General features: G+C 44.6%; 1 protein-coding gene and 1 long non-coding RNA gene across 2 annotated transcripts in view; one reads left to right on the top strand and one right to left on the bottom strand.

Annotated features, from left to right (window-relative positions):
• Positions 1-21,605, bottom strand: part of LOC128877261 (uncharacterized) — an 85,581-nt gene extending 63,976 nt beyond the window's left edge. Inside the window, exon 1 of the long non-coding RNA XR_008457223.1 lies at positions 21,548-21,605. This is a non-coding gene — a long non-coding RNA (uncharacterized LOC128877261). The remainder of the gene's footprint in view (positions 1-21,547) is intronic.
• Positions 1-21,847, top strand: part of LOC128877245 (uncharacterized) — a 77,443-nt gene that overhangs the window by 38,045 nt on the left and 17,551 nt on the right. The window contains exons 2-3 of the mRNA XM_054124389.1: positions 8,911-9,383; positions 10,136-10,367. Of these exons, the coding sequence (XP_053980364.1) occupies positions 8,911-9,383; positions 10,136-10,367 (705 nt within the window). The remainder of the gene's footprint in view (positions 1-8,910; positions 9,384-10,135; positions 10,368-21,847) is intronic.

Raw genomic sequence — 21,847 nt, 5'->3', positions numbered from 1 at the left:
TTGAAGAACATTAATTAGATACTTGAAATGATGACCGTGTACCTCACTTGAACCCCGATTACCGTGCACCTGTATATCTACAAAATTCTACAGGACTCAATTATACATACTTTAGGCCAGCTGCTCTACTACTGGTTTCGCTCTAATTGCCCAAGTTGAACTGCATTGGCCAGTTAAGGGATGGTGCTTATCGCTGGATGGGTAATCATCTAGGAACTCCGTCTGCTGTTGGCAAATCGGTGGTCCCGAGACCGCCTAAAACTGTAAATCCACGGCCAAACGACTATAGCAGTCGATTAGTACGAAGTTGCGCCTATCTATGACGGTGGATAGGATAATTAATGAAACGAAGCCTGTCGAATTTTTTAGAATAAACAGAAAATGTTACGAGTAATTGAAATGTGATAATAATAGCCGCGAACCTCTTTTCTGTATATCAAAGGGAAACGAAACACCCCCTTGGGATTTATGCGCTAAATTTAAATCTATTTGAATACGAGGATGAAACAGTGACTGAGTCCATACGATAACGTCGCGTGGGCGTGGAAATAGACGGTCCCGTGAATCAACAGAAACTGCGGAGGACACGTATGGTGCACGCTGCCGCTAAAACAAAAGAAAAAAGAAAAGAAAACCAGCTATCTTTCGAACATGAGTCGAGGAATCGTTCAGGAACGATCACGCGGCGTTGCTCGTTACAGCAACGGTTCCGAGAGACGGCGCTCGTGAACCCTCGCGCAATTAATGTCTCCCCCGCTAATGGTTTTACGCCATTGTGCGCCACGTTTCGAGAAACCCACGGAATTTCCATTATAAATCGTCCGTCGCGGTGCCGTGGACCGGGCGTAGTCAGCGAAAAAGATAGATGGTGAGCGCCACGAAAGACGGTAGGTGGAGTTTCACCAGAGATTCGACCGGAAGAGATCTAATGTTACGATCGTCTCCTTCGATGGGTACTGGCTTCGAGCCCGTAGCCCCCGGCGGAAATGTTCTCCCACCGGGGCTCATCCTGGAAACTGGTGCCGATTTCCTGCGGCGAGTTCTTGAGTCCTCGCGAATCGGTGAAACTGCGAAGCCGTAAACCGGGCGCGAGGCCCGACCGCCACGAAAAGGGAATAACGTATCAGCTTGGTAATCCAGATATCACGAAGCAGATTCAAACGTCCAATGATCAGCCGTGATCAATCATAAACCATTTTGCACCAATCGGAATTTTCTGCTCCGGTCTAGGACAGTCGTGCACGACTCGGAATAAAACAGAGAACGAAATCCTAATTTTCGAAAGTTCCCAGCAAAGAGAAAGCAACGTTAACGTTACCTTCGCTTAGGAAACCTCAGGACTCTGAATGCTACATAAATTTCCTCGCCAACTCTCTGTTTTAACGGATCAGGAAAGAAGCCAATCTCTCGAGGAACGTTCAATTATTAAGGCGAATTGGAGAATAAGCACGAGTTCTTGTTACGGTAAGTAGCTGCGCACGAAAGTGCTCTTCGAGTCCCGGGAGCAGAAAACTTGTATTCCACCGAACATTTTCGCTTTTAAGTACTAGCAAATAACTAAAACTTGCGCATCAAAATTTCAACGGAGTGGGACCGTTCGGCACACGTGGATCTTCGGGATATAAATTTTTGTTCGAGTAAATTAATCGAGAGACTTTTGGCTGCAAAAAACACACGAAATAATTCTCGATGACGGCAGACAAGAAAAACAGAATTGAACGGGACGATGTTTTGTCAGTGTCAGGCTCAATGGCTGTCGCGGGGAAGTTGGGAAATCAGAAGAATACCTTGACGATTAATCTGCCCAGCATCCATTTCTCACCGATATTTTCGTTGTATCAGGGAGTAAGTGACTGACTCTTGGCTGGGATTATTGACTAGATGACATGGTGAGTGATGTACGTGTAAGAAAAAATTTGTTTCTAGTAAAAATGGATGCAACTGTTAAACGCCAACAAACTACGAGTGCAATTTTCTCTGAGCAAACCACCACAGAGGAAGAGAGTAAGAGAGACTCTCTCGAAACCTTCCAAGTAGAACTTTGAAAGTTTCGTGAAAGGAGTTTAAGCCGTGTTCCATAAGAGCAACCGTTGTTACGCATGGGATATCGATTTTTCCTCGCTGCCATTTCAGTAAATAGATACTTTCGAACAAGCTTCAGAGGACGTCTGATGCATCTAGGTCTGTCGGAAGCAACGGAAAGAAAATTCAAAGAGATCCAGAGCTCGCGACTACCACCGACGCGTCTCGCAGACAGGGCGAGCTTTGCGTAAAGGCAAACGATGCGCCCCATTGAGATACATTCAAGCAAGAAAACAACGTAATATTATATTACAATATTTTATCGTGAAAAGGAATAAAAATACTTCTATCGCCCACGAACGAAAAATCCGATCGAAATTCCTGTTACGATCGCTTCTCTAGTAGTAACAGAAGCGAGTAATTAATAACTGCCAGAAAAATGGCACTCGGAAAGAAAATTAATTTCACCTATCGTCGGCTCCCGCAGAATAAAATTTCAGACACCGAGAAACATAAATCACAGTTGCTCTCTGGATTTATCGAAGGGTCAAGCCGTAGATTCCATTCTCTCGTCTTCGAAGCCGGCTTCGCACCCCATCGTATTTTATCGTACACTGGTATAGATAAAATTCCATAATGCACCGGTAACCAGAAAACTTTTTGTTTACGGCTGCTGCCCGATGAACTTTACGATTCACGTGTCCGGCATCGCAAATATTGTTCACGCGGGAACGATTTATCGTCCTTCGATGTTCTCGCGGGTCAGTGGGCTAGTGACAAATTAGACAGGTAATACATACGCTGTGTATACGGTCTTCGGTAAAGTCCAATCAACGGAGACTAATGCACTGCGTTAATTTTGAGCAGCCGTTTGGGTTCGAATAATTTCATAAGCGAATCTCGACAGTTACATACGAATAGCACGTATTCCTCCTTGCGTCGCAACTGCCCGATAGAACTAATTACTGTACAGCAGCGGAGCATCCATGACGATTTGACGTTACTTGCGAGACGAGGCGAAAGGACTCGACGCATTTAATCTACGCGGTCACAATTTGCGGTTCCGGAATTTCAACAGAAGAAGAGAATTCAAGGAGTCTTGTACTTTCGTCCCAGTGGAGCAGTGCAAATAATCGCATAGATGACGTCTCGAGGGTGGCGCTTTGCCCACAATTCGATTGAATAAGCGTGCGTCGCGTGCTTTCACCTCTTTTACGAGGAACATTTCTAAGCATGCACGTTGCACGGGAACGAAGTAAATGGAATTCTTGGTGGGGTCCTCGTGCGGGTGGACATATATGTGACACAGTCGGTCGCAAAAATCTACGTACAGTCTGTAAATGGCTTTACTCGCAAGACCGTACTTCCGACGATCAAACAACTGTTTTCCACTTATAGTCGCAAATATTTGAAGAAAGATAATGATATCTAATTACTTTGGAATTGTTTACCATTTTCGATGGTTCTCTGTAGACTTGTTCGGCCGACTGTACGTATAGTAACGCACTTCCGTACGGTAGACGAGGTTCACGTGCACCAAAGTCAAGCAACGCGGCTGGAAAAATTCAATTGGCTGGTAAGGGAATTTGCGTACCCGCGAGCGATGCGAGAATATTCGAAACAATAAAATCTAACGGAATCTCGCATTCGGTGCTTCGTCGCGAAGTTATCATCCGCGCTTGCGATATTCATCCGAATCGTACGAAAGTACTGTTTCCGGTTCCTCGGTCGAATCTGATCTTCCTGTCAACTGAAAATATTCAACGATTCTACGCGCAGTCGAACTCGGAATTCGCCGCTGTAACGCGCGAAAAGATATAAAACTTTTTATTTTCACGTAACTTTCAATTTTGCATACAGTTGCACACTTTTATCGCAGACATCCGTAAGGAAACGTCAACTAGGTTACTTTTTTATGTTTTATGCTAATAACTCGAGAAAGAAAACCAGTTCTTACAAGAGAAATAAATAGCGTTCTATTTTAAGTGTATTCTTCCTATTGTATGCATTTATGCGAGTAGAATTTTCAACCCTTGCGGACAGAGCGATTCTGTAGTTTTCAACAAAAGTTATTCCAGGGTAATTCTCCAGGGTAATTACGATTCATATTTACTCCGGGTCGCAGAATTATCATCGCGTGGAACAAACTTTGTAGAAAAAAAATGAAACCACCGATATTAAGCGAGCAGTTATAGGTCTTTCAGCGGAACACCAATTTTTATTAACGCTCGAACAATTTCCGCCGATAGTTGCCCGGTAATTTCATCTTACCGCTTGCTATAAATCTATGCCAATTTCTTGGACGGAAGTTAGCGAAGTTTACAAATTTTATAACGTTCTACCGTAGCCACAAGTTTTAATTGCCCCTTAACAACGTGGATTTTGGTTTTCAAGATCGCGTTAAACCGCTCGAGATCTCTCCAATCGACGCGCAGTGGACCCGAATAATTTCGTGAAAATTACGTTTCATCGACGCTCTTCTCGTATATGTCTTATTCTTCGCGTGGATCGTGTTCGAAAATCCTTCGCGAACGTGGCGAAGGCTCGATATTCTGAAGGATTCCTGGCGCGGAACTTTTTCGATTTATCATCGAGCGTTCCCCATGATGTGTTCGCGTTGCTGTGGTACGCCAACAACTTCGACGAGCAAATAGATTTCCCGATGCAAAGGGATTAAAAGTTCGTAGAAGAAAGTTGTGGCTACGGTTCGATGGCGGCAAGAGCGGCACCGAGAGATTCTCAAAAAAAATCGCTAACTGGAAACAAAGTCGCGAAATTCATAAAAAATCTTCATAAGAAGTTTCCAAACGCTTCGTCATAGTTCAAGTTCTTCCAAAGATTGCATTCAAGAATTTTAAAATTGTTCAAAACGAGGCATCGGAGAAATTGCTATTAATGGTCGAGGTGCAGCAATTGCCAGTTAATCGAGCTGATTCTATAATCAGTCGTACCCTGAATATAATAATTTCGCATCGGAAAATATTTACCCAAAACGTTTTCTGTTTTAATACGAACTTAATCGACATCGATCGCCAAACGTCGACGAATGCGTTGTAAATCGCTACTGCAAAATGCATAAACTTTATGCATAAGTGTAAAAAAGACAAGGAAATCGAGATTTGACGTTCAAAGCTAGATCCCTTCGCAGTTCCAAAAATGTTCAGCTGCTTTAAGAGTATACGGTAACTGCGGGACTTTCTCAGATCCGATCCAACCCGACAATATTCACACATTGCAGACGCATAAAGGGATCCAGCTCTCGGCGTCGAGTTTGCTCGAGTTCTCGCAACGGTGGAGTTTAACAGATTAGCCGAAACTTTTCTCCTCTAACTTTGAGCCACGGTTCGAGCCTCTGAAGAACTCACGACCGCGATTTATTTCGAATGGAGCAGCCAACGAAGGAAAGAAATTAAATGTCCGATTTCCAACTCCTCGTCTACTCGTTACGCTCAAACATTTCGCGGCTGTATCGTAAATTGAGTTTAAAAGCACGCACCGCTAATTAATAAAACGTTACAGCTGGCGGAGGGTTGCGTGAAGGCTCGACCACGGGAAAATGAATCGGCAGGAAATTAAATGACGCAAAATGTAAAAGAAGCTGTACCATAGGGGGCTAGACTGTTCCACAAAGTGCTGTCCCGTGGGAAATTATAAATAGAAGGTAATACTCGGGACAGCATCGCTGCGTGCTAGCATCGCAGCAGCTAATATAAATAGTTAAACTTGCCTCGCCATTTGTACATTGGAGTCATCGTGCGCTTCACGCTGCTTTGCAAGTAGTAATATTATTTTCAAAAACGTCAAAGGTCTCTTAACAGCCAACGCAAACGTAACGCTTGAGTTACACATCGTCGATTCGGTATTCGCTTTGCAACATCTAACTCTCGGGAGTTTAATCATCGAGTCGCGCCGTCTGAATTCATGCGTAAATTTTATCAAGTTGACGTACTAGAACAGCTTTGTTGTGTCAGACAATGATAGGCTATTCGATACCTCTAGTCAATAATTCTCCTAGCACTAATATCAACCGAAGCAGAAATGAGAATATATTCCATACTCTAGCTAAATGTTCTCAGTTATACATTTATATAACGTACAATTTATATTACCTGTTAATTGCGAGTCAGTCGGCAATGAAGTCTAGGACGAGAGTGGCGTTAAATATTCGGGAATATTAATAACTAATCGTTCGAACTCGTAACGCTATGATGTAGTATCAAACGCAATCGTTGGGTAGCTGGAAACTTTTTACACCGTCAGGGATAAAATCCTCGAGAAATGGTGAGATGATGGATCAGCTGCCAAGGAAAAAATTACACAGCGAAGAAAGATGCGAAAAGTATGTAAGAACAAGTTGCAGGATCGGAAGAGAGATCCCGACCGAAGAAACGCAGGGGTCCCGAAGGAGAGAAGAAACAAAGTCGTAAACAACGCGGTAAAATCTTGCATCGTCGGAAAAGGAAGGATAACGCGGCCCGTTCTTTCCCGCGATGCTGGAGATGAAACCGGAAGCAATCTCTGAACTGTGGCGTTGAAGAGAGAAGACGGGGGAAGAGGACGAGCAAGGTGTCTTGCACGCGTAAAGATCAGATTTACTTGGCCAGCATAGATGTACATCTCTGCCATAGTTGTTGACCTTACAGTCTTGCTCTCTGAAACGCTGCGCGTCGAGAACTTCCTGTGCACCCCGCGGTTCTACTATGAAATCTGAAGAAGGTGGAGTCAAACCTATTGGCGACGACTGGCATTACGCGGAATCATTCCTGAATCCTTTTAGCTCCCAGATTACTGGATCCTCGAGAGACTCTGTCCAGTAATCCTCTACGTTCGGTCCCACTATCAAAAAATTACGAGAGATTCCTATTCACTCGAAACGAGAAGGAATCTGGATTGCGAGTCGACGAAAAAGAAGACAATTACCTCACCGAGAGTTATAATATTTGTCAGGCATGCGTGCACCCAGTATTCGACGAAGAAGGCACTCGCTGCATAGATATTCGTTCCAGTATTCTGCCACGATAGTACAGGAAAGAAACGAAGTTTGGGTGAAAGCTTTGCAGTGGTTCAATCAAACCGAAAAGTTGATAAAACTTTATGTATCGTCCTCGATGATTGAAAGGGACCAGTAAATTCGATGTCAGTCCATTGTTTTGTACTTCGAATTCCCGACGCAAAATGTGCACGGAACAAAAGTTTTACGGAAAGGGGAAAATTCGTCGAATTCCTGTACGACAACGGTGTTCCTACATTTCTTCATGGTTATTTCAAAACTGGCGAAAAAATACGAAGCGAAAACGGTCGCATCTTTTGCGCTAAAGTTCGCTAATATAATTTGCAAGTTCCGCGAGACGCAATTAAGCATCCAGGGAAGCCGGATTAAGCGACTATCGTGACTAAATTTCCACGAAAAAAGTACGTTCGAGAATAATGCAAATTAGCGAACAGCCGACAGGAAGTAGCGACGCGTTCTTGTCGATTAAATGAGAGTGAAATTGTCAAGTGTACGGTTTAGGTAAAAACTAGATGTACAATTTTTTTTTTGTTCAAGAAGAATGAGTGTTTAATACACATTACACGACGCAATTTCGACGCGCGATAACGAGTACGAGTTCGCGCTGCCCGTTTCGATAACGTTGCGTGTCGTCTTTTCGAGAAAATCAGGGTTTTTCAGGTAAATCCGCGACAAATTCATTTACGAGCTGGACCGAATCCGATCTCGTTTGTTCGTCGACCGATGTCAAATTCAAATTGTCGCGCGTCTACGGCGGTTAGAGAAAAATTGGGAAAAATGGAAACGGTTTAGTTTGCAGGGAAAGCTAACAGTAATCGATAACAGATGACCTCTCTCTTCTCTGCTGTAGATTCGATTACCTTTGAGTATGTTCCAGCGAATTATTTCGGAACTCTCGTTAGGCCTACTAAATGGTCGTCACAGAAGCCTGTTGATCGTGGAATCTCGCGAATCCAATTTCTGCGAAAGTTTACTGCAAAAGGGCTAACAAGTGGAAACCAGTTAACTTCGATGCCAACCAATTATCCTCCGCCATTCGCGAAATTAATTTTAACGTTTTACCGCTGTCGGCAATGAATTTCGAACTGTCGCATTTTTATCGGCGCGCTTCAACGAATGAAACATTCGTTTATTGGATCCGAAACCTGTAAAAACCCGCTGATGGATAAACCGTATTCAAACACGCTACTACCGGTGGATCGATCGCGAAAACTTTCTACTCGAGCCCCCTTGCGAACAAATATGAATTGTAAGTGCGAGGACCGCAAAGTGAACGACCGAAAAGGCCTTTATCGACAAGAACCTTAGACTCTCGCAACTTCCCTGCGAATGAAATTCGTTAAAAGGCAATTTATTCAGCTCATTCGAGAGAGTACTTACTGTATATTATTCTATCGTGGTGTTTCCTTATCGTCTCATTTGCTTTAACCTCGTATTAAGGATACAAAAATATTCCACGTCAAAAAACGAATTTTTAAACCTTAAATGGTAGCTATTCTCATGTACATTATGAAATTGAATTTAAAAGGGTAATATATTCGATGGTCGAGCAACCAATCGTTTGTTCGATAACAAAACAAACGTTTATGTTAATTGAAATTTTTCGAGCGAAAAAATAGTGTTCATCTACCCATAAGCATAAACAATACAAAGAAAATAAAATGAGAACGAATCATCCAAGTATAGTGTAATAAAAACCACGTATAGAAACGTACTGCTAGCGAGGTAAAGGCAAAGAATTTAAATAAATCCTTTCTTCCGGAACAAAGAGCATCGAATCGAACCGTTAATTCGAATCGTGTAAAGGAACAAATCGATTGGTAGAATCGATTACCGGAGGAATCAGTAAACGAGACATTTCTCCATTATTGTTTCAGTTACTGGGACCGCTGCGGAAGGCACACGCGAGACGGAGAAGTCACTGTGGAGTACGTACGACACACGACGGACCAGCAGATCATTTCCTTGGTCGTCCACCAGCACGGATCGTAGCATGGGAGTGGCCAGATTCATCGGAAAGTTTCGTCAAACAACTTCCTGGCACGCGGAAAACTCGAGTCCGAGCTCGAGGGAGCGGGTCGCGCTCGAGTTCCTAGAGCTGGTCAGCGAGGCTCCAGCAGAGGAGACGGCGGAGGAGGAGATCCAGATGCAGGGCATCGAAACGTTGTCGGGAAAGGAGAATGACGCGGAAAAAGTGAAAATCTCGTGCGAAAATGCGACCCTGTCCTCGAGGAGTACGCTTGACACGAGGCAGAAGATAAATCTATCCGCTGGCCGGACGTTTATCCAATCAACGACAGACGGATCGAGCTTCGAGGAAAACGTTCTCCCCGCCAGAAGTTTTGATAACGTAAGTCGAGTGACACATCTCTGTACGTTTATTGGACGTCTGGAAAACGCGTGTATTCGATTGACGAAACTTTTTCGCGAAACTAATTCGTCTCGAACCAGTGGGACGGACTAAAAATAAGGTAGCTATCTCAAAGGGTCCCAAGTAACATGCATAGAACATAGAAGACGTGTAGTCGGCTTAAAAAACAAATTCTCGATGCTACCTCATTTTTCAGCTCGTCACCTTGTCGTAGCCTGTTAACGTTTTTAATTCGACCTGCAATCGATATTCGATAATGGAACACGAACGGATTAACGAAGTCCCGGATGTCGATATCCAAGACTTAACTAAGCAAACAGCAGAAGCAAAAGAAGCGCGGCTGAATTGATTCACAAAGGCGTGCAGCAACGCAATAACGGTCGCGACAGATTTTCCATGTATCCAATAATTTCGTAGCGGGCCGATGCCTATAATTTAACGGTATCGCGATACCAGTTGCCCAGGGCGTCGTTGGCCTCTCATTTAATTAACGACCCGACACCTGTGTATCGGAGGATTATTGCTCATCGATCGTATAAATTCTCGATTCTGTCAAGCTGAAGTTAATACCGGGCGGTTTCTCTTCTCGTTTTAGACCATCGAAAGTTGTGAAATTAACCAAAGAAAAATGAACCAACGTGTCTTTAAAAAAAAAAAAAAAAATAGTTCGCTATTTATCCTCTTAGGTTTTACCTTCTTTTAATTATCACGTGAATTTCAACTGTTTGCAGATAGTGCCGTCGAACGAGACTCGGTTGCAGCACAAGCAGATCTCGAAAGAACCGACTGTCTCCACAACCCCGACGACCTTTGTCCTCAGCGACGTTGTACGCCGTCAGATGAGGCACGTTCCAGACGTCTGCGAAAAGTTCAGTATCGGGGACGAGATCAAGAAAGAATTTTACAGCCCCAACTATCCGGATAACTATCCCAATCTTACCGAGTGCGTCAGAGTTCTGGAAGGTGAGCGAGCTATGTTTCCCTATGCGCGACATACAACACCGCAAACGTCGAACAAACACCTGAAAAGATGAAAATGTAACTTCCTTGATCTTTCCAAATTAAATGTCCTCGTTTATCTTTTCCGTTTATGCGGGTTACTTTATAAACAAAATCTCGAAGAAACATCTCCGCGCGAGAATTTTAACGGGAAAACGAGAGATCGAGAAGAGGGAGAATCTTCAACAGACTCCCTGTCCTTTGTAACACATCCAAAAGCACGTATGAATATGTAAAATACACAACGGTGAAAGTACCATTCCGCTACGATTCGTTCAAACAAAAAGTCTCATTTCGAGCGCGACGAACCTGGATGCTATATAGCTGAATGTAAATCCCTTATGAAAACGAATTTTCGCTTATCTATTTAACTCGCGGAATTAATTCGACGCAAGAGGTGTTCGGCACGTCGCAGTTCGCGGTTGATATTCCAGTGGCTTCGTACGTACTAGTTCGTCGTAACTTCCTAAACTCGGCCGAACTTCGAAAAGGGGTAGAACGGTCGCGCGACGTCGTGATTGATACACCCCGGTGGTTGCGTTCGGTTTCGACAAGGATCCAGTAGCCTGCAAATCCTCCCGTTCGCCGATACAATGCATTCGTGCGCGTCACTGGCTCGAAAGAAACGCCTAAGTTTTTCGCCGCATCCTGTTTTCGCTGACAAACAGGTCCACGAGCAACGACTTTACAATAAACTGCGGATAAGGAATTGATAAACATTTCCACTCGGTTTCGATGTTCCACCGATATACATCGCGATCGATAAAATGAAATATAAATTTTGTGTACAAATTAGAAAAGCAAATTTCGTTCACGTGAATTTTTCAACAAACAAGCACGGCGAATTATAATGCCGGCGGCCGTGTCTCGTCTCGTACCGATTGCTTGTAAAGAGGTCATTACGATTCGCGAGGAACAAGCAACCATCTCCGTGTTCGGTCCTCGTCGCATTCCGCGTACGAACCTGTCCCCTTTTTCTGCGCCCGGAATTCCCGGCGGCGCGAGAAGAGTAATTGCATAAAACGTCGGCGATCGGTGCTCGGAGCGATAAATCATGATGTTCCGCGTCCTTTCGCCCTAACCGTGGTCCCCTCCAACTAGATGCTTCGATAACGTATCGATAAATCTAGGACGACCGTTTTCGAACGTCGCTGCGGAGATTCGTCCGAAAGGACTCGTGAAACCTTCGATACGTTCCCTGTCACGCTGTTTTCGATAAAAATCGTCCCGCGCAACTCTGCAGTTTACGAACAATTATTGGATTCCAGGCGGATACAACCAAACCCATGAACGATAATTTGAATATTAACAAATTTAACGACGGTGTTCTGGGTAGGAAAATTATGATGCAAGGGCTGAGAAAGGTCTGAAACAAATGTGTTTGTAGCTCGAGGCGTATGTGGTCTTAACCCTCTGGAAGAAGATAAAAAGGGTGAGAACAAAACGAGACGCGTGTATCCACTCGACGGTCTTTTTAGCTGCGCGAACGTCTCGAAAGGCGACGGATTGAGCAAACGAGGGCAGCAGGGTCGCGTTCGAAATTGAGTCAGGGTCGACGAGCCGCGGACCGTGTACACCGAATCTTCTTCTGATGTACGAAAATAGTACCGACGGTGATTGCTGGTCCTCGGCCGAGTTTTGGAAACGATAGGCTCGACCGACGCAGACGCGACTGTTTTCATCGCGCGAGGTCGTGAAACTTCCCGAGGTCTACCAGTAGTTAATCATCGAAGAAAACACTGTCAACGGAATTGTGTCTCGTGGACGATGCAACCGTTTCGCATTCTTCGTCTCGGAGCTAGACAATTTACGTGGATGTAAACAACTAGGAACAGAGCTCGATCGACGCGTTAACGACGTGGTAAGTAGTGCAGATATCGTGGCTGTCCAACGATGCTTTCCTTTTACGAACCTGACCGAGAAAATGACGTGCAATGTTTCCACGACTCGTAGCGTAGGCTGACGTGCGGGTTCTCTTGGATAGAACCAAAATGGGACGATTTAATATAAGTATCGCAACGGAGCGTTGTAAACCAACGGTATTGGACGTCGCGGTTGAATAAATTCGAATCGAATCCCTTGTAAATCATACGCAGCTGGTATCGATGTAAGCCGACATACCTTATTTCCTTTCCAAGCGTCTCACTCGTGTTACGTGGTATTGCCTCGGATTTGCATGGTGAAGCTCGTCGTGGACTACGGATGTCGAAAAGTACAGCTGGTTAAGTCAGCGTTTCTCAACCCTCTTCGACTCGTGATCCACCCCCATGTACCGTTTATCTCTGCAACCTCCAACCCCCTCGTAATCGCTATCAAATTGTTAAAAGCGGAACATACTTGCCACAATCCACTCAGAAATGTTCGTGTCTCCACATTTATGTACCTTTTCTCCGGGTACTCCCTACCTCGAGAATCATTGGGTTTAACCACCGCAACGCGAGCTGAATACGTTTAAGGATGTATCTCGATGATAATACTCTTTCCGTTGCTCGTCTCGGGTCGCTGATAAGGATACAGGACACCGCAATTGGCTCCTAACTGATAAGAGAGTGTGTGCTTCGCAACGAATTGGCTGCTTAACGTTTTGTATAAAGAGGACCGCATCGTGCAACGCGAACGAACACCGAGGTCTAAATCGAGCGCTTGGTGAAACGCTGAAGAGCTGTACCTGCCTACGGGATACACTGGGTGCTTCTTATAAAAGTACCGATATAATTTTACGCGACGATTCGAAATGTAATAAAGTATACGATTAAGAAACCGTGTTTGAACAAAGTGTTTGAACAAAGTGTCTGGACAATGGCTTCCTCCAAGGACGCGGTTAAGCCCCATCGCGTGCGACGAACAACAGACTACAACTGTGGTAGTTAAACGGACTGGTCTGTCAGTGCATCATACCCGCCATTACATCGAGCGAGGTGATTATGGCATATTAAGCGCCCCATGTGAATTACGTCACCCAATTATCCGGACGTCAATATGGGCATGGTAGGGATTAAGGAAGTTTCGCCCTGAACGCGATCGAGGTAAACCCCTGCACACCGGATTGTTCCAAATTACACAAATTGCCTGCTGTTAAGACTCCCACACGTTCTGTCTGTACCCTCGTTTCGAAATTCGAGGGTAATTTCTGTACCCCTATTGTCGCTTTCGAGCATCATTCTCGCGGTCCTTTGCCGCTCGTTCCGACGATTTCTTACGTTGCCGTGACGAGAACTCGTTAAACTCGTCGTTCGAAACTTGGTTCGCGGCAACGCTGTTAGTACGATCGTTGAAAGTTTTCGAGGATAATCCAGCTTTTGTAAAGGTCACTGTTCCAATAACGTTTTCGGTTAGGTGTCCTAGCAAACGATGGCAGACCGTGTCCGATCAAAGTTTAATTGGAACAATTCGAAGTTTCGCGGCATGCGAAGACAAAATCGCTCGCAGCTAGAGGATCCGTCCGCGCAGTTTCGTGTTTGGCCGAAATTGCCAGCGAATTGATGAACGCGCGAGCTAGAAGACTGCCCAATCCCGGGGTTGATACAACAGAGATAGCAATCGTTGCTGGATTGGAACCGGTACCACCTACGCCAGTGATTCTCAAACTCCATTTTCCACGATTTTCCGCGACGAAGGCATGTTTTTGAAACATCCCTTCGATATACAAGTGAAATTCAATTTTTATTCTTTCGATATAATTTAGAAGTCGAAACACTATTTCCTCTCACTTTCGAATATAGTTTACCTCAAGGGAGCAGGTAACAGTTCGCGTTTGGAGAGATTCGTGAGTTTTGAACGGAATTGCGACCGTCCCGGGGATGGGGTTATCCGGCTTCAAGGGATCGCTGGACTGTAAACTACAGATTCTCTCAGTACCCAGGCAAGTTCGTCGAAACCGTGGAAAGTGGAACAGAAGCGAGCTCAATGGATCGACGCCGCTGTATAACCTCAGCTGGGGGTAGCGTCTTCCATTTTAATTCTTTCTTTTCAGGGAGCTGGTTGATCGTGGAGCACGCGAACGGGCCAAGTTGCCCCTTCCGAGCCCCACGTCGGAAGGTCCTAATTGCACGAATGGAACCTTTTTAATTGCTCGCTCGTGAGCACGATAACGCCGTTACAGAGGTATCATTATGAAATGTGGGACACTTTTAAGCAGCCCGAGCCACTCAGGCACGTTAATGAGATCACAGTTGGTTGGAGGCTGGATAAGCATTCGCTGGATGAAACGCGATCGAACTCGGCGTACACGCCTGCCCCTCCCTCCCTGCAACCCCTGGATTCCATTTCGGTACGGTAACGAAGAAAACGGAACCCGTGGAACGGCAGTTCGTTAAACGGGTGCGCTTCATCTCCCACGAGGATCGGGGCGGTAACGAGACGAATAGACGCAACTTCTTTTCTAATTATTCGTAGAATACCCCTCCTAGGTGGACGATCAAGGCCGTGAAGTTCATGCTCGACGACGGTAATGGATGGTATAGTTTATAATGCCGCACGGTTTACCGATGACAAAGCCTGTGAATTATTAGCCTAATCCGCGAGATTGCCGTCGACGTTACCAACGATCAGTTCCGAGCAGATACTGGCGAAAGTTCGTTCGTATAATCGCTAACAAATAAATCCAAGCTAGCATAAATCGAACCACACCTCCGTTTTACCTTTTTCATTTCGATTCATTTCTTCTTTCTTACAAAGACATCGAAGTACGAAAAACTTGGCCGTGACACCAAGGTTAATCCAATGATTATAATTCATACGTTCGTAGGATTTTTCGCAAACGAAGTAGCTCGGTACCCTTTCATTCCTTGGCCCTTTTCATCACCCCGTTACCCGCGGCTACCAATTCACCGCTATCGCCGGCAGTCGCAATTTAAGGCGTGTCGTCGGACTCCGGATTTCTTACTCCTGCTAAGACCCACGTTTCACTCCACGAGTTGCGAACTCGCAATCAAAACTTTTCCTACCACTGTACGACGCTACGGTGCCCTTCCCGAGGGCTAATTACAATTCCATCTCCGACTGCTATTAATTCTTGCAAACATTCCGTTCATCGACTGTTCGCGAGATCAAACGCATAGCTCGCCAAGTTTAATAAGATCCACGAGCTAATGACTAAAAAGTGGGGAGATAAGTGGCAGAGATAAGATCTGGTGGTTTTATACCGTCCAAACCAGGAGATGACGACCTCTCGAGCGAAAAAGTTTCGACGTCAGCGTAGGACTTGTTAAGGAAAACTACTGATACAAAAGTTACCCCAAAAAAAAGGAAAAACGTGAGAACGTAAGAAAGAATGAGTCGACTGAGAATGCTTCAAGCGCGATCGAAATCATCCCACGACCGATGGAGACAGAATTCTGTCTGGATTCTCGACACTAGGGCTAATACCTTCTGTGCTCGAGGCCATTCCACGAGAATTCGAAAGGTGGAAAAGAAATTGCGACACAGACCCTGGGAGAAAAGGCTCTTCAGAGTCGTCGGAGACAGGAGGAAGTCGTGGCTCAGTTCCAAAGTGGACGAGCAAATCAAGTTATCAACCACTCAGGAAGTAAGGGACCATCAAAGAACCGTTTAATGCGATCTCACGTAAATCAAGGGCGACCGCCCCCCTGCCGTCTCCGTGTTTCATGGAACATCGAAATACTCTAAGGCCGAGAGTCTCTGCAGGGGAAGCCATTAATTGCGGCAAGACACTGCGCTTGTCCTTGAATCGAAATGCCGTTAAAGACCACAATGCGTCTTACCATTGATCATTATTGCCTAAAAAAAAAAGGCATTAAATAGAACTTTCTGAATTTTACTAAAATGTTTCATACATTCGTACCGTTCGATAAGTTGGATTCAGAGAAAGAATTCTATACGTTGCTTTTCCATTACATGCCCTGTATCCCAAAATCCTCAAAGCCATGTTGGTCATTATATTCCGAATGATTAATCATACCGATCATGCTAATGGGTATCCGAAACTCCTCTTCGCAGTAGAATAATGCAGAATTTAAAGTCCATTTTAACAACGTATTCAATCTGCGTTGCAACTCGGAATTACGCGAGACTCAACAGTGGCGATCGGTGGTATTACTTGGGCATGCGTCCGATTCGGTAAATTCATTTAGAGCAGTTAGTCCCGGTAAAGTTTGCATCGATTAATCCCTTCTTGTGGCTCGATTGTTCCCCATTATCCTCCGTAGCAGCACTCCATGACGAGTGCCATAGTCGAACTGTCCCCCAAACTCCAATGAATCGCTACGAAAACAGGAAATCTCGAAACGACAACGTTTGACTCTAAAAGGACTTCTGAATTGACCCTATGCATACTGCGATCATTCAATTTTTCTTAAATCGTTACGTTACCATAAAAATACAATTTTGAGGATTTGAAAATTTACTACCCCGTCTCTACAAGTAATATGTGAAAGTACTTTGATCATGGTTCCAAAGTGGTACGATCAGAGTTATTGCAAAATTTCAAGGTATTAATTTTCGTAATGCATGAATTACAAATTCATGCAAAATATTAAATATGTGAGACGTAAATGTATTCGCCATATCGTCGATTACATCGCGAATCAGCATTCCTGAACGCCTCATCAGCCACAATAAATTACAAAAACCTTTGTTCCATTAAATCGAAATAAATGGTAGACGGCTAATAAGCGATCAAATTTGATCGGATCGATCGGTACAATTGCGTTTTATATTGCTACGTAATCCATTACGAGAGACCGGAGTCATTGAGCTCCATCGTCGCTAATGAAAACCGTAGTAAAGTTTCGCAGCCTTCGCGTCAAATCATTTTCCTCCGATATTTACGAGGCTTTCAACCAAGAAATGGCCAACTAAAATTTAACGAACACTCGTGACGCGCAATTAAATAAGCCGCGTGTATTCTCCCCGTTTGGGTTCTTTCAAGGATATCGATCATAGCGCTAAAGAATTAATTGAAAATAAGTTACAACGACTGCGAAACATGTTTGCGTAGGGAATTAAGAGTGAGCCAAATAAAAACGTGGTGATATTTAATAGATTTTCGTTCTTCTCTTATTTCCTCGTACGAAAATTGAAATAGAACTCGACAGCAAAGTTTCCTCGTTCGCTATGTACCGAACGACGGTTAAGCAAATGGTAATTTATTTACATCCATTAAGCTGGAAGCTTAATTTTTAACGAAACGTCAGTCGCACCGTTTCGCGTGCAATTTCGTCGCTTCAGGGGCAAAGGAGCTCGATTAATCGCAATGATTGGAATTCAATTAAAATAAATAGCCGTGAACGTGGAAAATCTACTTCGCGGTCGATGAATTATTTACGTCAGAAATCGTAAAAGAGGAGTCCTGCGAAGTCTAAAGATTTTTTAACGAATTTTGATACCATTTTCGCAAGAAAATATTTTCATTGGGAATCAAATGAATTGAACTATACGTACCAACTCTATAAGTATTCGGTTATTAGTATTCATCCGTGTCAGTAACGGAAAACAAGAAACGATAAATATTGTAATGATACATTCGAAAAACGAAGAACCTTGGGAGGACCCAATCGGTAAGGAGGAGGAAGCGCAGTCGCGACGTCGTAAACCTTGCAGTGTCCTATCGTTCCATAAAAGATTAAGTCGACATTAGTTCCGCGTCATAAACTCGACATTTCTCTCGGCCAGGGTGTCCTTTTTACCGCGGCCCTTCCTACGAGATAAAGGAAATACGCTGTGGCGACCCGGTGCACGCAATTAACGTCGCAAACAATCGGGGTCGCTTCCTCGGATAAATTATCGCACTATTGGTCGTGGGACCTCGTCATCGATTAGCAAAATTTTAGTCGAACAATAGACGACGAATGAAATAGTGCGGAGCCATTTGTTCGTGATTTTCATCCAATCGAGCCGTTATTTAAATAAAGTTAATTGTGTATAAATTGTACAATGGTTGATAACTCTATAATATAGCATTTTTGTACATTTTGTACATACATGTTATTTTTCACTCATTACTCGAAGTTTTTATCTAGATCAGAATTTTGCCCATCCCTGGACAGCGTTCGTTCAGCACGTCATGAACCGCAAAATACAGACGCAAAATTGTGTATTCATTGAACCGTTGTCGATCATCCTTTGATCCAACAAACAATGCCACGGGCGTAATTTAAACAATCGCGTGAAATTGAGTTTCGACATAGCATTTCACTCTCTCCGGGAGTCAAAAACTCTGTGTATTCCGCGGGCGTAATAGAATAGCAAACAGAATACTTGCTTTGGTTTCATAAAAACTGAGCGCGTAACGCTCCGTTGCTCTTGGCTTGCGGAAAATTTTTGCTAATATTGCCCGGTGGCACGCAGTTACAAGCAATAAACACTGAATAAGAGCGAGAGCGTGAAGCAACGAGGCTCCACCGTTTTGCCGGAGTTTCTAGAACAGAGCGGTTGGCTCGTGCAACTTCCAGAAACCACGCTAGGCACTCCCTTATCCAGGGAAAGCGCCATGGAAAATTCGATGACCTCCCCAGGGAGATAGCGATCGTTATTGCGAAGGTCCACGGATTCTAAGAACCAGCAAGAAGCTTCGCGAAGCCATATTTTTTTTACCGTAACTGTATTCAGAACAAAAACGTTGATGTTCTCTATAGACAATGATTTTTCTTGTTAAATCTTATCGCGACACGAGTGTTTTTAAGATTTTTATAAAATTACCCTGACTTTCTCGCTAACTTTCAATCGACTAACCAACTCCAACGAACTCTCCATGGCTTAACTCACCCTCCAATCGCAATGCACTCTTCGCCAGTCACATGCATAGCATACGTATGTACCGCGGATCTCTTAGGTCCAAAACTCCGAGTGCATTGCCAGCATCCCTTCAGTCGCATGCTTCATCAAATCCCTTCTGTACTACACAAACACACTTGTCATTCACATCCGACGCGAGAGAGGTGCATCGATTCCCGGAACGTGAACACTGAAAATGTATACCACTCTGCCAAGAAGTCTATATATAATACATACGAGGAAAGTGGTTATTTCGATATTAAACTAACGGCAAGAGTTGTTGCTGCCTACTTCCAAGGGATAATAAAAATAACAACTGGACCATTCATTTGCATTACACAGTGGTCCAAATAAAATGAGTCTAAAGCGCGGAAAGTCGAGAAACATTTTCTTAACTGTACGAGGTTTATGTCACCTCGGTTTTTTTCCAATTTCTCCGAAGCGTCAGTTTGGAACCAGGCCAATTGCCACTCTAAACGCGTACGTCTGGCGCTACACAAAATTTTCCACGATACAAGATGGCGCGCAAAATTAGTAAAACGTATCTCTACCGATCGCCATCTTTCCAAACCCGGAACACGTTCGAGCTTCGATACTTTTTCACGGAGACACCCAAAGAAAATATCTCTTTTTATCTGTGTCGATGCTTCTCCAGCCCTCTACGAGGGAAGAGGAGGCTGATCGATGTCAGCCAAGCCACGTAGCCCAATAGTCGGCGATAAAGTGTTAGATCAACCGTTACTGCGTGGAATCGAACTCTGTCCACGTTCGCGCAGAAATCACCCTCGAAGTCGCACGGTAACTTTCAAAAGGTAGCCGTCGAAAAGAGCGAAAATACGTTTTAACGGACTTCGCGATTTGCGATGCTTCGCAGCGCGAGAGATTAAGCCCAGGAGTTATTTACTTTTTTTTTTCTGTCGATATCGGTAAAGTTGCACGATGTATAAAATCGCTGATAAAAAAGAAAAGCGGTCTAGCAGACCGTGACGAAGAGCGCGAACGACGAGAGAAGCTCGAACGGGGCTGGAAACCTGATGGTCTTATTAAAGGACGCTGGTCGTTAGCGGGAGAACTACGAAGACCGATAGTCAACGGAAAGTGGCGCAATTCCGAGACGGATGAGTCTCGCGAGACTCCATGGGCGAAATCGTGCCACGCTAATTTCGCGGGGTCGCAAGACCCGCGCGAATGCTTGAGCGTTGAATCTCGCGGAGGAGAGAACTTCTCCAGTCGACGGAAGCTATTCCTTACGTAAGCTCCACTTTCACAGAGGCTCGAGCATCGTGGAAGTTCGCGGTATACATCGACGGGAACGGGAACACGAACTTGGGATAGATATTAACTGTTCTCGCACGAAATGTCTGACTTTGCAGTTCCGCGTAAACGTTCGTCAACCCGCGATAATGACCCAGCGTTCCTCCGAAATCACGTTGTTTCTTCCGTAACGCCCCGCAACAAGAACCATCGCAGCTACTGCTTTCGTCAAATTTATAAACATTTTTTCAAACGCGGAAAAAAGGGGAAACCATCGAAAAGTGTTTCGAGGTACAGATCGCGGCAATCTCGCGTCGATTGCGAGACCGGACGATGATACAATCGGAAAATAATGAAGCGTAAAAGGACGGGAAGAAGACACTCCGAATCTGACGATAAGAAAAAACGCGATCGACCGTTCCAAGACTGGAATGCCAGTATTTTCTATGCGAAAGCGGACAGCGGGATTGCCAACGCTTTGGAGTTTCCTCTTTCCTTCCAAGGAAATGGTCGCGACGGAGACCTTCGTCCTTCCTTTTTTTCCCACCTTTCCCTCTTTTGCCGCTTTCTCCTCGGTTCGCTTCGAAAAACGCGGTTTTACTAAACGAGAATCTTGGAGCGTCTTGAAACTCTCTATTCAGATGCCGTTCGCGGAACGGAAAGCGTTTGCTCGCCCAAGAAACTCGCCGCGCCGCTTGGAATGACATCCTCGATCGAGACCGGAACTCTTGCGATGACTACGCGGTTCCCGTTTCCGCAAGATTTCCTATCGCGATTGTCTGTCACGAACAACACGATTGAAACGTACAACTATAAACTCTTTTTTACGAATTGTAAAAGTATAGAGACCGAACGCATCGGTGGAGAAGTGTTTAAATTATGTCTGACCGTTACTTTCTTATACTACTTCCTCCAGTTTATTCTCATTCTTTACCGACGCGCGAATTCTACGGAAACAGAAACGAGACCGCGACTGACGTGGGTTGATCGCAGACGATGGCCAAAATTTCATTCATACCGCGACAAAAATACACGCCAGCAACGATACGTCGAAAATAATAGCGTCTTCGTGGGGACGACATCCTTGCACGTGTACCGAGAAAGCTTCTAATAAAGCTCGGATGTCATTTATCACGAGTCACCCAAAACAGTCTTACTTAGTAGTCGAGAGATCGCAGATCTAAGTAACTCGATGCACGCGTCCCGCAAGGGCACCAGCCAGACTATCGACAAGAATCTTCATTTCGTGCGACAAAGATTACTCGTGGGTGTTGTTGGCGCGATTTTAATCGTCACCGAAATACACGGTCTATTTCTCGAGCGCCGTTTAATCGCAATAACCGCCCAAAAACAAACACGCGGCCCGATAATCGACGATAGAATTTCCAGGCAATATTTTTCTTCCTATCGCGACCATAGACCCGCGCGTAAATCTTTATCCAGCCCGCGAACGGCAA

The sequence above is a fragment of the Hylaeus volcanicus genome, chromosome 5, assembly GCF_026283585.1.
Source record: "Hylaeus volcanicus isolate JK05 chromosome 5, UHH_iyHylVolc1.0_haploid, whole genome shotgun sequence".
Lineage (NCBI taxonomy): Eukaryota > Metazoa > Arthropoda > Insecta > Hymenoptera > Colletidae > Hylaeus > Hylaeus volcanicus.
The sequence above is the reverse complement of the archived record's forward strand: the minus strand, read 5'-3'. Positions and strand labels throughout refer to the sequence as shown.